This window comes from Oenanthe melanoleuca, chromosome 1 (assembly GCF_029582105.1).
Source record: "Oenanthe melanoleuca isolate GR-GAL-2019-014 chromosome 1, OMel1.0, whole genome shotgun sequence".
NCBI lineage: Eukaryota > Metazoa > Chordata > Aves > Passeriformes > Muscicapidae > Oenanthe > Oenanthe melanoleuca.
The window spans coordinates 4,373,838-4,392,898 of NC_079333.1; the positions used below are offsets into that span (position 1 = coordinate 4,373,838).

At 38.6% G+C, this 19,061-nt stretch overlaps 1 protein-coding gene across 2 annotated transcripts in view; it reads left to right on the forward strand.

Moving 5' to 3' along the window:
• LOC130257195 (ephrin type-A receptor 6) overlaps window positions 1-19,061 on the forward strand; it is a 271,650-nt gene that overhangs the window by 250,946 nt on the left and 1,643 nt on the right. For both annotated transcript variants that reach the window (XM_056499489.1, XM_056499481.1), the window contains 3 exons: window positions 9,478-9,627; window positions 14,636-14,829; window positions 17,168-17,317. In XM_056499489.1, coding sequence (XP_056355464.1) covers window positions 9,478-9,627; window positions 14,636-14,829; window positions 17,168-17,317 — 494 coding nt within the window. The remainder of the gene's footprint in view (window positions 1-9,477; window positions 9,628-14,635; window positions 14,830-17,167; window positions 17,318-19,061) is intronic.

The window sequence follows — 19,061 nt, forward strand, 5'->3', positions numbered from 1 at the left end:
TGCTGAAAATTATTAAAATGGCTCTCTCTCAGCAAATTTGGGCTTTAAGCAGCTTTGTCATTTGACAGCTTACCTCTGCTAAACTGACATGTCTAAATTTAAAATAATAATTTTTTAAAAACCTTCCTTGTTCTCCCCTGCCACGAGCAGGGACACCTTCCACTATCCCATGTTGTTCCAAGCCCCATCCAACCTGGCCTTGATATCCAAATGCTACTTCATCAAAATGTTTCCTTCTCATGATGTCTTTCTGTAATATGTCATAGAAGTGACAACTAATATATTATATGATAAAGTAAAATATCCCCTGAGCAAGGCACAGGAATGATAAATTATGTTAATATGTTATTGCCATTATATTATCATCAGTCAGATGTTAATCAGAAAAACCCAAAGTGTTATGCCATCTGGGGATTACAAGGTGTAAATTCAACTGACTTACAGAACAAAAGGTATTCAGTGCCACAATTCACAAACAGCCTAAATTAAAGTATGTCAAGATACAGGAAAAAGTACAAAAGTCTAGGAAGCTCAGTACTAAGGAGTGTCACTGTTGTAAAGGCCAGAAGCAGATCCTCAGTGTCTGTAAGCCAACATCAGACCAGAATAAACACCAGTACCTGAAACTGGCCTTGCCAGTGGTGTGACTGGAGCTGCCATCAGACTCATCAGTCAGGGCTTTGCTCTGGTGAGTTGCAGATGAGTGTGACATAGGAACCAGCTTGATGTTCAGTGCCCTTGACTCGGGCAGCTGGCAGAGATCTGGGTGAATGTGGGTATCTGCAGGAAGGCTTGACCACATTCTGTGCCAAACTATCCATCATCCAACAGATGGTTATCCTGTTATTCAACAATTTGCATACTGCCACACTGCAGTGATCTATGGACACTGCCACTGTGTCACTACACCAGATAGAAACATCAGAGAAGCTTTGCTGTGAAGCAGCCCTTGCTTGGACTAAAAACTACTCTTGTATGTTCATTTCTTTGGCATTTTTTGGTGATACACTTCATCCATGTTTGTACAGTTACAGTCTGATAACACTGTGTTTCACTTTCTGCTGTCCCTTCTGTGAATCTGTGGGGGATTCCAGAGTCAGGATCTTCCAGGGTCAGTGGAGAGGGAAAAAATATTTCATTTATTAATTTTAATGAAGCCCTGTATCCTGGTGCTCCGTTACAGACATCAGCTGCATTTCCATGCCACAGTTACCCTGGTTCTCAGGCTGCCTTCTGCAACCTCTATAGCACAGCTTCTGGTCTGAGAATCTCCCCAGGCACCTTCACAACAAATCCAGCTTCTTGCTGGGCTCTTCTATTTCCCTGGTAAAGTTTAGATCCCTCCCATGCTCCTGTGGCCTCATGCAATATCAAATTACTCATAAGCTTTCCACATCCCTAAACCTATCTCCCCAGTAGCCCAAATATTTGCTAGCTGGGCAAATTGTGTTGTGCCTGAAGTTGTGCAATCTGATGGGCCACTGAGCTGCTGCCTGGCCCAGAAGTACTGCAGCATCTTGAGCTCTTCCATAGGACAAATGCTGGGATCTCTCTGCTTTGCTTGGTACTGGTTTTCATTAAACACATGGGAAATAAGCAAGGCATCAGCTGCATATTTGTAGAGGCCCAGTGGTCCCTGAGATCTCTGCAGAGAACTGACACAAGGCAGACAAAAGAGAGTGGGAGACCTGCATTTCCTAAAGTGACATCTATTGAGCAGGTGACAGTGCCAAAAGGGACACTAGAGACCATGTTGATGTGATGGGATCTGGCCTAAGATGTCTTTCCCATTCCTTTTGGAATGAGGGATCAAGACTGTGATCAGTTAGCAATATGCAAGAATATCCTAGGTTTCAACAATGTTGTGCTTCCTCCTTTTCCTGATTATTTTTACAATTTCATTCCATTTTTCCCTTTACTCTGCTTTTGAATGGGGGTTGATACTGTTACAGAGCCAACTCTGTGCTAAAACTACAAGATCTATCTTGTGACAACTTAGTACAGTTGTGTTATTTGTTATTCAAAGTTAGGATCATTTTATTCTGTGTGCATCACTATAACACTGAATTTTGTGATGTTTTATCAGTTTGCAATTCAGTATCATAAGGGCCTTTGGCAAATTTTAGTCATAAATCTTCATTCATAAATCCTCATCATAAATTTTAGTCATAAATTTTAATCATAAATCCTCATCATCTTTACTACCATGAATACCTTTGGATTTCTAGTACAATTTTATGTTTCCAGTTCAGCCTGTATTATAGATTCTACATGCACTGCCAGCAGGACATGAGCATTGATCTCTGGGGGATGCCACTCTAAAAATTGACCTTTTCTTTCTGTTTGTTTCCCATCTTTTGACCAGCTATTATCCATGAATTGACTCAAACTTAAATAACCAGCAAACTCCTTCAGGATAAAATGAGAAGTGACTTCACAAAAATGTGAGCAGAAAATGTAATCCATTAGTTACTAAGATATTAATTCTCCTCTGCACTTCTTGAAAGCAGTGATACTTGCAGAGTAGCTCAGCCTCACAAGAATTCTGATCTATGTGTGGCACTGGAACTCTCAGAAGAAAATTTTTGTGGTGTTACCAACTTGTTCCTGGAATAAATTTTGAAGAAGCCCTAGGTAAATAAAATCTCATGTACCCCAGAGCAAGCTGTATGTTAATTCAGTATCTAGGTTCCTAAATTCTCTCCAGAACAGCATCCCAAAGAACAGAACATGACAATGCTTACTGGAGACAGTACTATAGCCCATACAGTGTTAGTTTTACATTTTGATCCATTTCAGTTTGTTCTCACTTTCCAAGTTTCCAGATGCTTCTGAGTTTTTAATAGCTTCAAATTGTGTGGTATAGAAGGAATTATGGCAGGTTTCAGGGACTGGGCAGAGGAATGAATGATCTGGGCATTATGGCAGCACAGAGAGAGGCCACTTGATTCCTGAAAATGGCAAGTGTTTGCTGTGCATATCAGCTAGATATGAGTGTGGGAATCACTGGCTGTGAAATCATTAATGATGGATAATAACATCCAGTGTTCAAGCAGGGCATGGTAACAGTTTATTTTTGATCCAGTAATAAATTCTTCATGAATCCCTGGGCAAGGCAGGGGCATAATTTCAGAGGTGGGCCTTCCTTGATGCTTTTAAGAAAAGATAGTGCCTGGTAAGTTCTTTTTTTGTTTTGTTTTCAAGTGAAATTACTTGAGTTTAGAGAAATAGATGTGTTTGGTAACTCAGTTCTGCTGGAAGAATGGACCACATAACAAATTCCTTTTTTGCAGAGTTGTGCAACGTAAGGCATCCTTCAAATAAGCATCTCAGAACAAAAAAAATCCTTTTCACCTTTGGTAGGACTCCTTGTGTAAGCAAAGTGGACAGGCTGGATGTGCAGATTGAAGGACTCTGGAGGAGTAACTCTCAAGAAATTGGTTATGGCTGTAATGTGAGCTGTGCTGACACAGCTGGCAGATAGCTTGAAATTGATGCTTTTGAAATGAGAGAGATCTTTGCCAGAAATATTAGTTTCAAGGAAAAATGACATTTTTTTTCCCTATCATTACTGTCAAATAGTGCTGTAGTTTCTAAACTGGATTTGGTAGAGATGCATGCTCCCAGTATTTAATTTCAGAAGAGGAAAGGGTTTCTCTGTCATTGAGAGCCAAGCACACAATAGTGTAAAATACATTCTTAATCCTAAAGAAATGTAAAGTCCCTTTCTCTAAAACAGCATGAGACTCCTTGGCCCCTCCAGTCCCATCAAAAGACCAGTCTCAAAAAAGTTGTACAAAACAATTGTGTTTATCTGTCATTGTACACTTGACTGGTTCTCACCAGGGCTCTAAGGACACCACCAGTCCTCACTAACCTGCCTGGCCTGGAATTCATTTAAAAATGCAACAAATATTTTTAAACTAATATTTCTGGCAAAAAAATCAATCTGTTTTCAATGAGCACCTTGTAGATAAAGGCATCCTGTCTAGAAAGAAAATATGTATAATCCAGTTAGTTGCACAAACACGAGGCAATGGTATCAACCACTTGTATTTGGGAGTTTTTTGTCACTGTATGCAGTTCCTTAAATTGCCCTGTCAAGAAAATATAAAGGCAGGATAGATGTAAATGGTCAAAAATAATCACTGCCATTTCACTGATGTGGATTTTAGGGGTCAGAACTATGCATTTTTATCAGCCTTCTTACTATCTCTCAGCCCAAGGCAGGATCAGTGCCTCAGAGCAGGCAAGGGGCTGCTGAAGGGCTTTGTTTCAAAGGAAATGAATGCTGCTGCCACCCCTAATGAGAATCTCCACTGTATTAGAGAGTGTTTTTGATTTCATAATTCTTTGAATTTCAGCAAAGTCATCTAATATTTTAATTCTTTGAATTTTGAGCTAAGAGGTGACAAGGTAGGATGTGTTTGCCTTGCTGGAGGTTTGCATATATGTGCAGCACTACTCCATCCATCCATCCATCCATCCATCCATCCATCCATCCATCCATCCATCCATCCATCCATCCATCTCATAGCCTTTAGGAAGACAAAATGACAGGATGGTGTGGAGAAGCACCCTGATACTCCTCTGATGTTTCTGATGATCTGTGGACAGGCATTCTATCTTGTCAGCTTTAATCCTGTCAATGTCTTCAGTGCTGATTCCTTCCATCCTTCAAGAGCTTTCCCTCTTTTGGAAGACACAAATAGATGTGCAGTGTAGGGGTTAACAACCACTAAAATTAACATATTCTCAAAGCCATAAATAACTTGTTCTGAAAATTTGAATAGCTAACTTAGGGGGGAAAATCAAGTTCCACATATTTAACTTCAGCATTGTTAATCAGGACATTTAAAAGAAAATTAATATTTTGCAGAGATTAAAAGCAAATTCAGTCTTTTTGAAAATTGGGGAGTTTATTCATTTCAGTTCTGAGGGAAATAAGACTGGTAGAACTAACTGGAATTGAGCATAATGAGCACAAATTCTGAAATGCTTTTGCAGAGCAGTTTTGTTATCTTGCCATGTAGTTTCTCTGATATTTCAATAGACACTTTTCAATAGGCACAACAGAAAACTGTTGATAATACTGAATAGTTCTAAATTATGATTTGAGGATGTTAAATTCTGAGTACTTGTAACATTGCTCATGAAGAATTTGAACATCAAATAAAAGCATCACTCTAGTAAAGTGGCAGAAGGTTTTTGTACAGAATGATGAATTATGTCCAATATTTAAAACTAATCTCTTTCATTACTTGTGTCTCTCTTCACTCTGAAGTTTTGTTTTTTTCCCTGTTTCTGTCATTGGGGTAAAGGAAAAGACAGGTACTCTACTTTTGTCTTGGAAAGTGATTGCACAATTCAGTGACACGGCACATGAAGGAGCAGTAAGTGACAGATGCACGGGAATTCCTGTGCCAGATCACACTAATGGTGCACACAGTTCAGCACCTTTCTGCCAGAATTAGGCAGCTCTAGATAGCTGTGCATCTGGATCTGATGGCTTTGCACCTCACATTTAGGAGAACTGCAGCCAGTGCTGTGACAGTCCCTCTGAAGTGTCTGTCATTCCAGGAAAGTGAAGTGTCTGTCATTCCAGACCAGGCTTTTCCACAGACACAGGCGTTTCTCACACCTCTGGGGCACGCTGAGCCTGATGCACTCGCTGGCTTTGCTGCTGTCTGTGCACAGGCAGTAGGAGCTCACACACACCTCCAGTTTTGTACCTCAGGCTCTCAGTGCCACCACTCCTCACTTTAATTAGCTGCCAGGGCATGGCAGAAGTTCTGGCCATCTAAAAGGCTTCCTGCTTTGTTTCTTGAGCTTGCTGGTGCATCCCGACCTTTTTTTGGTAGAATCATGGGCTGTAGCTGCCAGCTACATTGTTCTGCTGGAGTTTGGAAATATGGTTAGATTTTTAATTAAAGGAGCTGTTGATGCCTCCTGGTTTGAAAGAGATGTCTAACATGCAGAGTAGAAAAAACAAATCAAACTGGAGAAAGCAAAAACACAGCTGTGGACATCATAAGCACTTTTTGTGGTCTGAGCTCAGTGATGGCACTTTGTGAAGATTCTCTCTCTTTCATGCATGGCCTGAGGTAAAGAATGAGGTGTTCTGCACCACAGAGCTCCAGTCCTGCCTTGAAATGTGTGGCAAACTGTGCTGCTGCCAGTTCTGCAGGGAAAGCCAGCGTGTGTGTAGGTGTGGCTGAGGGGGCAAATTTCATTTCAAGGGCTCATCTCTGAACAGTTCTACAAGCTAAGCAATGTGAATCTAATATTTTAATTCCAAGGGGACTCTTATGCTGCGTGGTAAAATTGCTTATTAAATTACAATCACAAAAAAAAATCAGGAGATAGGCACTGTTCAGCTGGCAGCATACAGGGAAATAAAGGCTGCATTCTAATTATTTGAACAGTGGAGTTAGTGTTACTTCACTGTGTGAAAATAAAATTAGGTTATCTCTGATATCATTATTAATGTATGAGGTGAAGCAGAAAAACAATTTGTTCCCTAACACCCATTCTGCTCCTCCTCCCCAACCGCCCCCCAAAAAAAGAGAGAATAATCTAAAAGCAAAAAGGGCTTTCTAATGCTGGCAGCTCTGAGAGATCTCATTGCTATGGCAGCAAAATGTAGATGATTTATAAATTATCTTAATTTGAAGGTGAGGCGTTGTGTAAACAGTAAGTATTACATTTATTATTTCCCCAGTTAGATTAAAATATAAAAAGGCATCTCCAATATCAGTAACACTGTTTATTGCTCTAATCAGAAACGGGAAATATATTTTCAGACACTCTGAACTTTATGTGTTCTTTTATTATGCATGAGCAGCTATTACTACTGTTATAGTCATACATGTTCCTTGAAGTACTTATATTGCAATCTCCAGCTTTTGAAAGGCTTTCAAATAAATAAAACAATTTTTTTTGCATAAAAATATATTCTGCAACCATAATTAAGTATTGAAATTCAAATTTTCATTAATATAGCAACTTTATACATGAGATGAATCCACTGTAAAAACTGTAGAGGTTTTTAGAGCCAGCACAAAAGTGTTTTTACATTACAACTCTGAACACATCTTATGCCCTTGACCATGAACTGCCTTGAATTTTGTTAAGACTCTGTTCTTCATTCTCATTTTCACACTCAATGAGCTGCTACTGTTTCAGTCCAAAAGGGATCAGTGAGTGAAGCTGTGTCATGAAAGTAGTTATAGAGTCTGATCAGATTCTTTAAAACTCATTTTTATTTAGCCAGGAGTTACAAATCTATCTGCAAACACTGCTCAAGCTGTGCCCTCTCTTTTGAGTATAATTTGGGAATACGAAATCAGATTTAGGAAAAGGATACAGTGTAAAGATAGTTTTCCTGTTATGTTATCCATACTATGTTAATATATACATTAAAAGTAAAATCTCTAAGTATCCAAATGTGTTTGATTCACGTGTATAATTTTCTGTTTTACCTACAACTAGATATTTAATCATTAGCATAAGAATTCCATTAAGATTCAAAAAATAATAAATTATTAATAAAACTCTCCAAAACAGGAATCTGTCTGAGGATGGAATTACATAAGTTTGGTGATAAAATGTTTAGAAATAAAGAACAGAACCTGATCCAGTAGAAGGGACAAGGCCCATAACTCTATGATGTGAAGAGATATTTTAGAAGTATCTTTTACAGTTATAGCCTAAAACGCTCCTTTCTCACATGCATCCTTTTGGTTGAACATCCCAGTGTAAGGTGCACATTTGTGGCATTGAATAGCTGATTTTTCCACTACCTCAGGGAGCCTGGCCTTGCATATTCTATGAAAAGATCACTGAAACCAGACTGAGATCAAACACCAAGTGCTCTTACTCAGTTTCTTTAGAAGGTATAAATAAATATTTCCTAGGGAAGAGACAAGAACAACTCTCTTTTGTCCCTGTTTCTTCATTCACATACCCAAAAAGCATTTTTAATTGCTTCTTAAGTGGAACTGGGTACCAGCTGTACCAGGAGGGACCAAGAGCAGCACACACAGTGCTGGTGAGGGCAGGTGGCAGCAGGTGAGGCACAAAGTCTTTTGCATCTCTGTTGTGCCAGATAGGTGATCTGACAGGATAATGGATAAATAAAAGGCAGATAGTGGAGGTACTTGGGCAAAAATACAAAAAATAGTAAGTGATTTGCCACATGTGAGGAAGCAAAGGCTTTGAAAAAGCAGCTGCAAAAAATGTAAAAATGTCCAAAGGACATCTTGGCCACTGTCACACAACACAAATGTTAACCATGCATTTTCCATCAGCAAGGAGAGCCTGGCTGAGTGGCACATCCCCACAGACACAGAGCCTGGATTTTGAACAATTTAGTGGTAGAACAAACAGCTTCTCAATCAGCCCAACACAACTCTCAGACAATTTTTTATACGCTCAAAGCAAATTAACAGAGATTTACATTCTTGTTTTTAACTGTGGCCTCTCTTCATTGCCAAATGGATGTTCTAGTTCATTTCCTCTTTTGTTTCAGTCAGAAATACAATTATAACACTGAGTAGAATCTATTACTGCTTGTTGAAAGCAACTACTGCTGAGTGAGCTGAGCTTTACTGACTGCCTCCTCCTACCATCTAGTGGCACCTTCACTATACTGCTTCTCTCTCTCCAAAGAGCTCAATGGGAATGATTATAAATGGAGAGGAATTCTATTTTTTTTTTCTGAGATGGAAAAGCAGTTTTCACACATAAACTATTTATGAGAGAAGGGATTCAGTGGTATAAAGTACTGATGTAAAACAAAAAAATTCTGTATCCTGTGGTCTTGTAAACAGCAAGTTAGGTTTGTTGATTAATTTCTTTATTTTATTTGTGGGAGAACTTGGATTTTAAGTTGTAGGCTGCAGAATGACACTGTCGAATATCCCAGTGCCTATTTAGAAGCACACTTGGTTTGTTTTCTACCTGGATATTAAATGGGCACAACAAAGATTAAAAGATATCATCAAATGTAAAGCAAGTGTATAGAACACTTATAGTTTCTTTCCTGATTGTGCAATTTTATTAAGAGCTTTCAGTGTTCCATTTTGCAATAGATGTTTCTGTTTCATTTAGGAAAAACCTTAAATGTCAATGAACTAGGAATTTAAGTCTTGGGATTTTTTAATCAAAATGCGTGTTCTCATTATTTATATGACTGAACAAACATTAATCATCTCTAATTCTTTCTGTTCTTTGAACTGGTTTGTTTTCACAGAGTGCAGGTATTGGTGAATTAGACTACACATGAAATCAATTTTTTTTCAAATTCCATAAAAACAGCGTATTTCTTCCTTTCCACTTGCAGCAAACTGACAAGGCAAATTGATGGAAGTCAGAGCGCAGAATTTCAGAATCCAGTTGTTTTTTTTTTCCTTTTCTTTTAAAGCATGTGTTATTCTGTGTCCTAACCATCTTGCTGGGTTTTTAACCCGTTTCCAGGGAGGGAAGATCCCCATCAGGTGGACGGCTCCCGAAGCCATCGCTTACCGCAAGTTCTCCTCCGCCAGCGACGCCTGGAGCTACGGGATTGTCATGTGGGAGGTGATGTCCTATGGAGAGAGGCCCTACTGGGAGATGTCCAACCAGGATGTGAGTACTGCCCAGGATTCATCTGCAACGTTTCAAATGAGCTTTAAAAGTTATTGCCACTCCCTGCCTTGCTTTGCTGTCTCATTCCCTTTCTAGGCTGGAATCTCAATTTTTTTAAAAAATTTCTTTTAGTATAACTGAAAGCTTGTTCTAGAAAAAGAAATGTGGTAAAGGGGAAATGGTAGGGGGTTTTTTTCTCTACCACAATTTAAATTTTCACAAATTCTCTTGTTTGATGTATCCCTGTGACAGCTAAAACTGGTACACTCAGTCTTCACACCAGCCATCAAGCTCTATGTCAAAATGTGGAATATCAGCCAAGCCACCTTAACCTCTCTCATATGTGTGCCTAGAATATTCCTGCATTGGTTCTGAAGAATTGACAAGATTTTCCCAGATGGCTGTTTTTACATTGTTGCTAAGTTATTCAGCTCTCCAAGTCTGGTTGCTTGTTAAGGCTGATCGGTCATTCGGGGATAAGGATCTGAGAGAGGCTTTCGTTTTAAAAAATAATTTTACTCCTTCAGGAAGAAAAGGAAAAAAAACAACCAAACCCTTTAGAAACAAAAATAAAGAGACTCACAAAACTCTCCATTCAGAATATATTAAATAATCAGCTACAGAATGAAGATAGCAACCTTGGATTGCTCCTACGTCCAAAATAAAAGTGCCTGTTAATACAAAATGATGCTGCAGGCCCTAATGATGCTAATTGCTGGGGGCTTTCCCTGCAGTTCAGCAGTTCCCAGCACAAAGGACTCCTTTTCTCCTACCCACAGGCTTTCAGTGCCAGAATGTGAGCAGTGAGCACCTGTGACCTTCTACATACATTTAGTGACTTCAAGTGTCATTGGGAAATTTCAGGTTATTAGACGTAATGTAAAGCTTATTTTACTTAATACTGGAATTGTTCTTTTAGTGCAATAAATTGCCCTGAATTCATATGAGCTTATTTTGCAGAAATAATAGGACTTTTAAAGGTCAGTGGTACTGTACAGATGGCAGGGAAAACAACAGAGAGGGATGTGCACTAAACAGATTCATAAAAGGCACAGGATACAAGCTACAGTTAATAAGGTCTTGAATAGGTATATTCAGAGGTTCTGCTACATCAAAATGTCTGCTAACACTGCCATTAAAACACTTACTGAGTTTGGATCATCATAAAGCTCTTCTCTAGATAGCAATTAACATATTTCTTGAATTGGGTGGGTTTTGGTAGATCACCAAAAGTTTACAAGTATAAAGTCTGCAGAGCCAGGTCTGGTTTTTGAGTTTGGGGGTTTTTTTCCCATTCCATCTTACCCATTGCTTTTCTAATTACACAACTGTGGGAAATTAACTCACTTTTTTAGACCATGGCTAAGTAAGGGATGGAGGCAGCTGATGTGAGAAGTTTTAAACTGGTATCTGCCACCTAAATAAACCCAGTCTGGTGTTCAGAGAGTACAGCTGCTCACAGGTATCCAGAATGACTCAACACCTCTGCAAATCCTCTATTTATATTCCTCAGCAAGGATGTGGAAGCTGAACTTAAGGAAACTCAGTTGCAAAATGCTTCTCATAAAATTAGTACTATACACGGCATAATGCAGAGGCTTAAAAACGTTGCTAAGTTTGAGAAATGCTCTTGTTTAAGTAAATAACCATTTTATTATTGTGGTAAGTCACTTCCAAACTGTGTTGCTGCTGATTAATGCACTTCTTAGATGTGTGGCAGGCACCAGAGGTGTCCATTAATTAGGGCTGCTGCACAGTCTGTCGTGTCTTATTGCTTAATTAATAAACATTAGCCAAGATACTGAACTTTCCAAGGAAACTAGTGTACTGATGAACAGATTGTGCTAAGAGTCTGGCTTGCTAATGCTCATGTGAGAGAAGGAAGATTTATATTCCATGCATTTGGTTTGTAGACCAGCTGTGAGTGAAGTCTACTGGGACACCTGTTAGAGGCCACCATATAAATTAATGCATGTTGCAGAGCTGCAGTATTCAAAAAGAAGGGAAAAAATGAAAAGAATATTTAATGGGTTGTAATTGGTATGCAAGGAAACTACTGTAGCAAACAAAATAAAACTACTTACACTCTTGAAAGTTTCTTGTAATACTGAAAAAAACCAACTTATCCTAATATAGTTCTTTCAACTCAGATATCAAAACACTTGGCAGGCGCCTGGGATTGGCTCTGTACCATGAGGCAGGAGCAGCTGCCTCTCCCTCCTGGCAGATTTTTCAGATGTCAGGAGGACACAGGGACAATGTCCCTCTGGACTCTCTTCTGTCTCAGTCTCATTAAAAAAGCTGTCAGTTAACTTTTGAAAGCAAGAATCTCTGTTACTATTAATAATGAAACTATCAGGAAGATTACAGCTTCATTTTCAGATGGCATTTTTGCCAATTGCCAATTATTTTGAAATTGAACGTGTATAAATTTTGTATAGAAGTCCATAAAATACTGTTCAGACAATCATAGCCAATATTTAATATTAACTCTCTAAATATTCAAACTTCACAGCTATGTCTAACATCAAACAAGCTGTTGCTGTATCCTTCCTGTAGATGCAGATTTCATGATTGATGTGGTGCTTCATCAGCCCTAAACTGACAAGAGAAAAAGGCTTTGGAGAGGAGTCAACATATAAAATCTTTACATGTTTTATAATATAGAATTTTATATTACTAAGAAAAACTTAATACTTCTTCCCTTTTAGGTGCATGGATATCTGATTTCTCTGAAGAGAGATGGGTGCTATGCATGTGGCAGAGCAAGAGCTAAAATAAATATATAAATGCTAAAATGCTCTAATTCTTCCTTTGAGACTTGATTCCCATTGCAGTATGAGACATCACATCTTTACTCTTACTTCTTAGACTAAAAATAATACTTGCCTCACAAGGGATACTAATGAGGCAATATTTCCAGTTTATTTTAAAAATGTGCTGGTATTAATGAGAAATTATAATTATCCCAGTACCAGCTGGCATTTCTCTTCATACTGAAATGTTCCTTTTGAACAAGAGAGGAAACAAAATGCACTGTGACTTCATTTTCAGAGATACGTTAAAATGAGCGTGGCAGAGAAAATATGTCTGGAAAATTATGGTTGCTTTTGGGTTTTTCCTGAATAAATTATTTCAGCAAAACCTCATCAGCCCTCTATTGTTATGTTGAGCAAATGCTATCTGTCTTATAAAAGCAGAACAGCTTTCCTGTTGCCTTTAAAAGAAAATACATTTCATAAATTCCACATTTGCAACAGTCACAGTTAAATATAAAAATTATAGTCTCTACATTTCTGGACTGCTAAGGATGGCCTCTGCAGTGGCCAGTACCAACTAAGATCTGCCCCTCTCTGCCAGGAGTATTTTATGAATCCACTTCTGAAAACTGCTTGAAATACATGAATAATAAATGTAAAAATAAGTGTGAATAAAATTCCCTGCACATGGTTGAGTTTTGCCCACCCTGAGTCCGCAGGGGCATTTTCATCATTGAGAGGGAATGTTCTGAAGGAAATATTTCCCTGGCAATGTGATGATGGCATTTTTTTCCTGTAACAGCAGCATGTACATTACAGGACCAGGTCACCTGTGTTTTATAAAACAGACAAGCAGCTGTGTGCAGCTACAGAAGAATTGTCCCATTTTTGGCCATGCCATCAAGGGGAGCTCAGGTCCTAATGTGGCTTCCTTACTCTTATTTTATTTACATAATGCTTGCAGATAAGCATTAGGCACTGCTGAGCAGAGCCAGCATTCATTCAGAATTCAAATAGAGAACAGGGATATATTCCAGGATAATAAGATTGAATATATTGAAGCCAGAGCTGGTGCTGTAAAACACTGATTTGCTGTAAACAGTTTAATGTAACCCCCTCCAGCTGCATTAATACATCTGCAGCATGTACATACATCTGTGTGCAAATGATAAATGTCTCCTTGCAGCACTGTGGGTGTCAATGCAGCAGGTATGTTCCTCCTAAGTGCACTGTGTGGTTATAAATATTGTGTGCAGTCATTTGTACATTAGAAAGCATTTAGCATTGGCTGGATTTTTATGTGGGAGGGTTATGCATGTGTGGTAAGGCTGGTCTTTTTCCTAGCTTCGTTTTTGATCAGCTACTAACTAGCTTTTTATAAAAGAAAAAAATCCTATGTAATGTGTATCATCTCCACTGCTATCACCACTCACTGCAGAACCTCCTGACCTTTCCTTCTGTTTTTTTAAATCTTACATTGCCTGAATCCATGTAAGCTGTTATGAATCCATGAAGATTTCCATGGACCTTAACTACTTCAACTCAGATGAACTGTAATTTTTCATACATGTGATTTACCTGTGGCAGCAGATCTGTTTCTTTCTGAATCCTTACCAAACACGTTTTCTGTATCTGTTGAATCTGAAGGTCTCACTCACTTTAGGGTAATACTATAATTTTATCAACTTTTGTTTAGTCATAAACATCTCAGACATCCAGGTTTCTGAGGGAGACTGCAAAATAACATTGCTGTAACTTGGTGTGGGGGACATTGCTAAAATTAATAATACTCTGATCAGCAGAAACATGTGAATACATAAATTTGTCAGGTGCCACAATGTGTATTTGTGGTGCTTGATTGTATTGGAGTATTGCCACACACAAACACTTTGTCAGAATGCAAATGTTAGAGCATGGTGGGAAGCAGTGCCCACACCAGGTGATTTGTGGCCCCCTGAAGTGGATGAAAATGATGGTGGTATTGATGAGTTCTTTATTCCCCTCCTGCTTGCTTAGCTGTTTGCAGGGGATGACCCTAAAAAAGTTGCTACTGTGTTTCATATGCCTTCAAAATATTTTCTGTCTCCTCTGGTCACACCCCTGCCCGTCCTGATTCCCCAAGTGAAGCCCCAGCAATGCAAAAAGTGAGGGTGGATGTGCCATTGATAATTTATCATCCCTGGTTTCTAATTGTCAGTGTTGCACCATCCTGTCAATGGCTGGTAATCATACAGATTGTATTTCTGCAGGTCATTCTGTCCATTGAAGAGGGCTACAGGCTTCCAGCTCCCATGGGCTGCCCAGCTTCTCTCCACCAGCTCATGCTTCACTGCTGGCAGAAGGAGAGGAACCACCGTCCCAAATTCAGTGACATTGTCAACTTCCTGGACAAGCTGATCCGCAACCCCAGCACCCTTCATACCCTAGTGGAGGATGTACTTGTGTAAGACTCTTCTTGGAACATTTCATTTTTTCATAACACATAGTGCCTATCATTATGTTTAGGACATTAAGCAGGGGTGGGAGAACCACACAGTTTTGAGTTCCTAAAGTCATGCAGGTTCAAAGAATTTAAGCCCCTTTAAAGGTTTGTTTTATTGTTAATACACCATTGTACAAGGAGTTTTTTTTCTCAGCCATGCAGATTAGACTTTTTATTATTATTTTTGTCTGAGTTCTGTTTGTGCACTATCTATCCTTAATCTTTGTGAATCTCTTTGTTCTTTTTTTTTTTTTGTGTGTGTGTGTGTGTGTGTGTGTGTGTGTGTGTGTGTGTTTTTCCTATGTGCTTGTTTTCTCTTTAATTTTTTTCTTTCTCCATTCAACAGCCTGTCTCCATCTGACAGTGCTCAAGAAATTTCTGAATTGCCTTGGAGTAATATCCTGCAGGAAGTAGCTGTGTCTTGGCTTGCTAAATCTTTATTTGTCTGCAGCAGAATGGCAGCAGTGACCAAATAAGAGATTATGCTGTTACCATCCCACAAACAAATTCTTGATAGTGTTGCCCAGGTTTTTTGTTTCTTTTTTCATTAATAATATTTCAGAAATGAATGCAGCCACAGGATGAGCAAGGCTGCAGTGGAAGAATTTGTCAGTATTTGTATTTGTCAGTATTATTGATCCAAGCTGTCCCTGCACATCAGCCAAAATCAGTGCAGGTCCAGGTGGCCTCACTCTCTTCAGTCAGTAAGAGTCACCTTAAGATAAAGGTGCTTTCATGGAGACCCCCTGGGCTTTTAAGGGGTTCTCAAACCCCAAGTAGGGTTTGCTGAGAACCTTTAAATGTTTTTGAGAAGAGCTGAGCAACAAGGCAAAATTGGGGCTGGTACCTTGCTGTGGGAAAGAGAAGTTTGTAGGAAAACCTGGAGTGAGGGCTGCAGTCATTTCATCAACACCGACTAGGGAGACTTGTTGGATTAAATATCCATTCCCTAGAGTTAGCATCCTTTATGTGTATATGCATATAAATATATATATTACTTGCTATTTGTACCTGGATCACTTATTTAGCATCAGAGTAATGTATTTTTATATCTTTTTATTTTAAATCAAAACTTAGGGTCTAAAAAACTTATGCTTTATTGAACTATGATTGACTTCACCTGCTTGGGAAAGGTTTTTCCATTCATCTGAGAATGCTTGATGCAGTTGTTGGGTAACCTTATTCTATGGAATCATAGAGTAATTCAGATGGGAAGGGACCATGGTAGGTCTTTAATTACAGTTTGTACTTAACAGTGTGCTCCTGTCCTTCAGCTTCTGCCTCTATCATTTTGATAGGATGAATGAAAATCACTGTACTTACTGTATTTGAATATGTGTGGGTGAAACTTGGTACATTAAGACATGAGGCTGTGTTGCTTCCTATGTTACACATTAAGCCATGTTCCATCAGTTCATGTTGGCTGGCTTTTGCTGTCTAAATTTTCATTTTCAATAAATTGTGTCTTTCTCCTAAAGACTATCATCAAGCTTTTACAAACAGCAGTGTTCATTTTCTGCATTTTGTTCATACTGTTTCTCTACACAACATGCATAAAGCCAGTGGAAGTTATGAGCCCTCCTAAGTGTGGCACACAACAGAAAACAAAATCAATATCCCAAAACTGGAAATTTTTTTCAGTCTTTCTCTTTCAGTTGAGATAATGTTAGGGGAAAGAACTCAAAAAGAAATGTGACTAAATTAGGTCCTTCCATTTTATTTGCTACTCTATGTAATTCTATGTAACAGCAAAGACATCACATTTTATTCTTTTTGCTTTTTTTAAGGGTGAGTTTTAGCTTTTGAGTACTGAAATCAAATTGTTCCTGTAGCATAATGGTATCACAATGAGGAGCCATCTGGGGTGGGGTGGTTGTAGATAAATGTAAAAATAATCTAATTTAATTTTTTTAATTGCATCTTATGCTAAATTTTTCTTGTTGTCTACCTTGATTACTGTACTAACAAATTATTATAATCCTGGATATGTCAATCTGCAAGGAAACATTCTGTGGAACAAAAATAAGAGCACTGCGAGAGGCCTTATCCTCAGTGTGTTACTGAGCTGCAGTTCTTTATTAAAATGCATTGTTTAAGTAGTGCAGCCTGGCAGACTGATGTGATTTATAAATTTTGGACAATAGGTTAAAGAGATCCTCAGTTAAGGTCTCACCTTTACAGCTCAGACTCCTCTCTCATTCCCTCTGCCTTTTAGTAAAAGCTATGTCTACCAGGGTAAATTGGGTGTCATATTTTGTATTGTTTGCTAACCTTTGCAATTCTTTTTCTTTGTTTACAGAATGCCAGATTCACCTGGTGAAGTTCCAGAATATCCTTTGTTTGTTTCAGTCAGTGACTGGCTGGATTCCATAAAAATGGGTCAGTATAAAAATAACTTCATGGCAGCAGGTTTCACAACTTTGGATATGGTTTCAAGAATGACTATTGAGTAAGTATATAATCTGTTATAATTGTGACTAATTCATCTGAATTTGGATGCTGCAAACACACAAATGTTATGGAGTATGAAACAGTGCTTTCATTTCCTTTCCTGCCTCAGCTAACAAAAGACAAATACAGTTATTTACCAAAACAACGCAAGAGAAATGTATGATGGAGAGACCCAGAATTGATAGATCCACTCTCTGATCACACCAAACACAACCAAAGGCCAGGGATGAGCATATTTCCTGGGGAATCAGTTTTGATCTAGACCACTGAAGTCAGGGCCAAAAATATTTCCTTACTTCAATATGAATATCATTAAGTCCTCATCAGTCCTCGTGAGGAAGCTTTTCCAGCTATCTCTGACACCACCCTGCTGGTTTTTTAAATGGAAATCCTGCACTCAATATAGAAGTGTTTGGGCAAACTATGGGTTCATATGGTAGCATGATGATGGCATCTGTTTTGCTCTCTATTCCCTTCCCAAATCTTTTATTTGATGCTGAGACTGCCTGTATTAATGATAGTGTCAGTTAAGATTTAATAATTTTACATGTAAAGTTAGGACTGATTTTCTCCCACGTGCATCACTTCATATTCACGTACACTGAATTCCATCTACTGCATTATGACATAGTCACTTAGTCTTGTGAGAGCCTTCCAAAGCTCTGCACAGCTGCCCTTTTCCCTTCCTACCCTGAACAATTCAGCCTCACCAGCTGAGTTTTCCACCTCTTGCTCACCTGTTTTCCCAGACCATTTCCTGATTTGTTGAATGATAATGTTCAACATTATCCCAGTAGAGGTCCCTGCAGATTTATATCAATAACTACATTGTAAAACCTGACAATTTACTGATAGTCTCTTGTCTTTAAACCAGTTATTTAGTCATACAAAGATCACATTATGCCACATATTATGTTATAGCCATATTACACAGAAGTTGCTCCACATTTTCATTATAAAGCTTTTGTGAGGAATCTTCTCTAAAGCTTTCGGAAATCCAAGTGAGGTGTATCAAATGGATCATCTCCATCCACTGGAAACAATTTTATAAAACAGAACTTTTATTTGCAAAAGCCATGGTGACTCAAGTAGCTCATTTATCCAAGCATCCAGTAATTTTATACTTTCCTGTAGTTTCTCTTAAGCCCTGTAATGATCACAGACTGCCAGGTCTGGTGGTTCCCCAGATCTTCCCTGGAAATATTTTGTCTGGCACCATGCTCGATAATTCAGGCACCAAGAAATTTTTTAACATATGGAGCACAGCTGGTAACTCCCTCTCCCACAACCCTGACAGTAAGTCTGTTATTTCCTCTTCACTTTCTTTTGGAACTTTTGCCTAAATACCATCTTGTCTGGACATGGGTTGTTGCTCGTTTTTCAGTTTGTCCTATAACCTCTCCTGCAGTCACTTCAAGCAGATACTCTGGCAAGTCCCCCAGAAAGGATCTGGCACGGGAGTAATTTCAATTTGTTCCACAGTGAATGTCAACTCAAGTGGTTAAGTCTTACAACAATGGCCACTCTTTCACTGCTCTTTCATGCCCAAATCATCATTAGACTCTACACATTGTATGACAGGTTTCTTGTACCTTGTGAGTTTGCAAAAAGATTTATTAAATGAGGATTTTTTCTATTTTATTTTTTGTTTGTTTGGTTTTTTTTCTGTTTGTTCTGCAAGTTCCTTTTTAGTCTGCCTTACTGTGCTCTTACAGCTAGTCCAAGGTTATCATCCTTTCTAC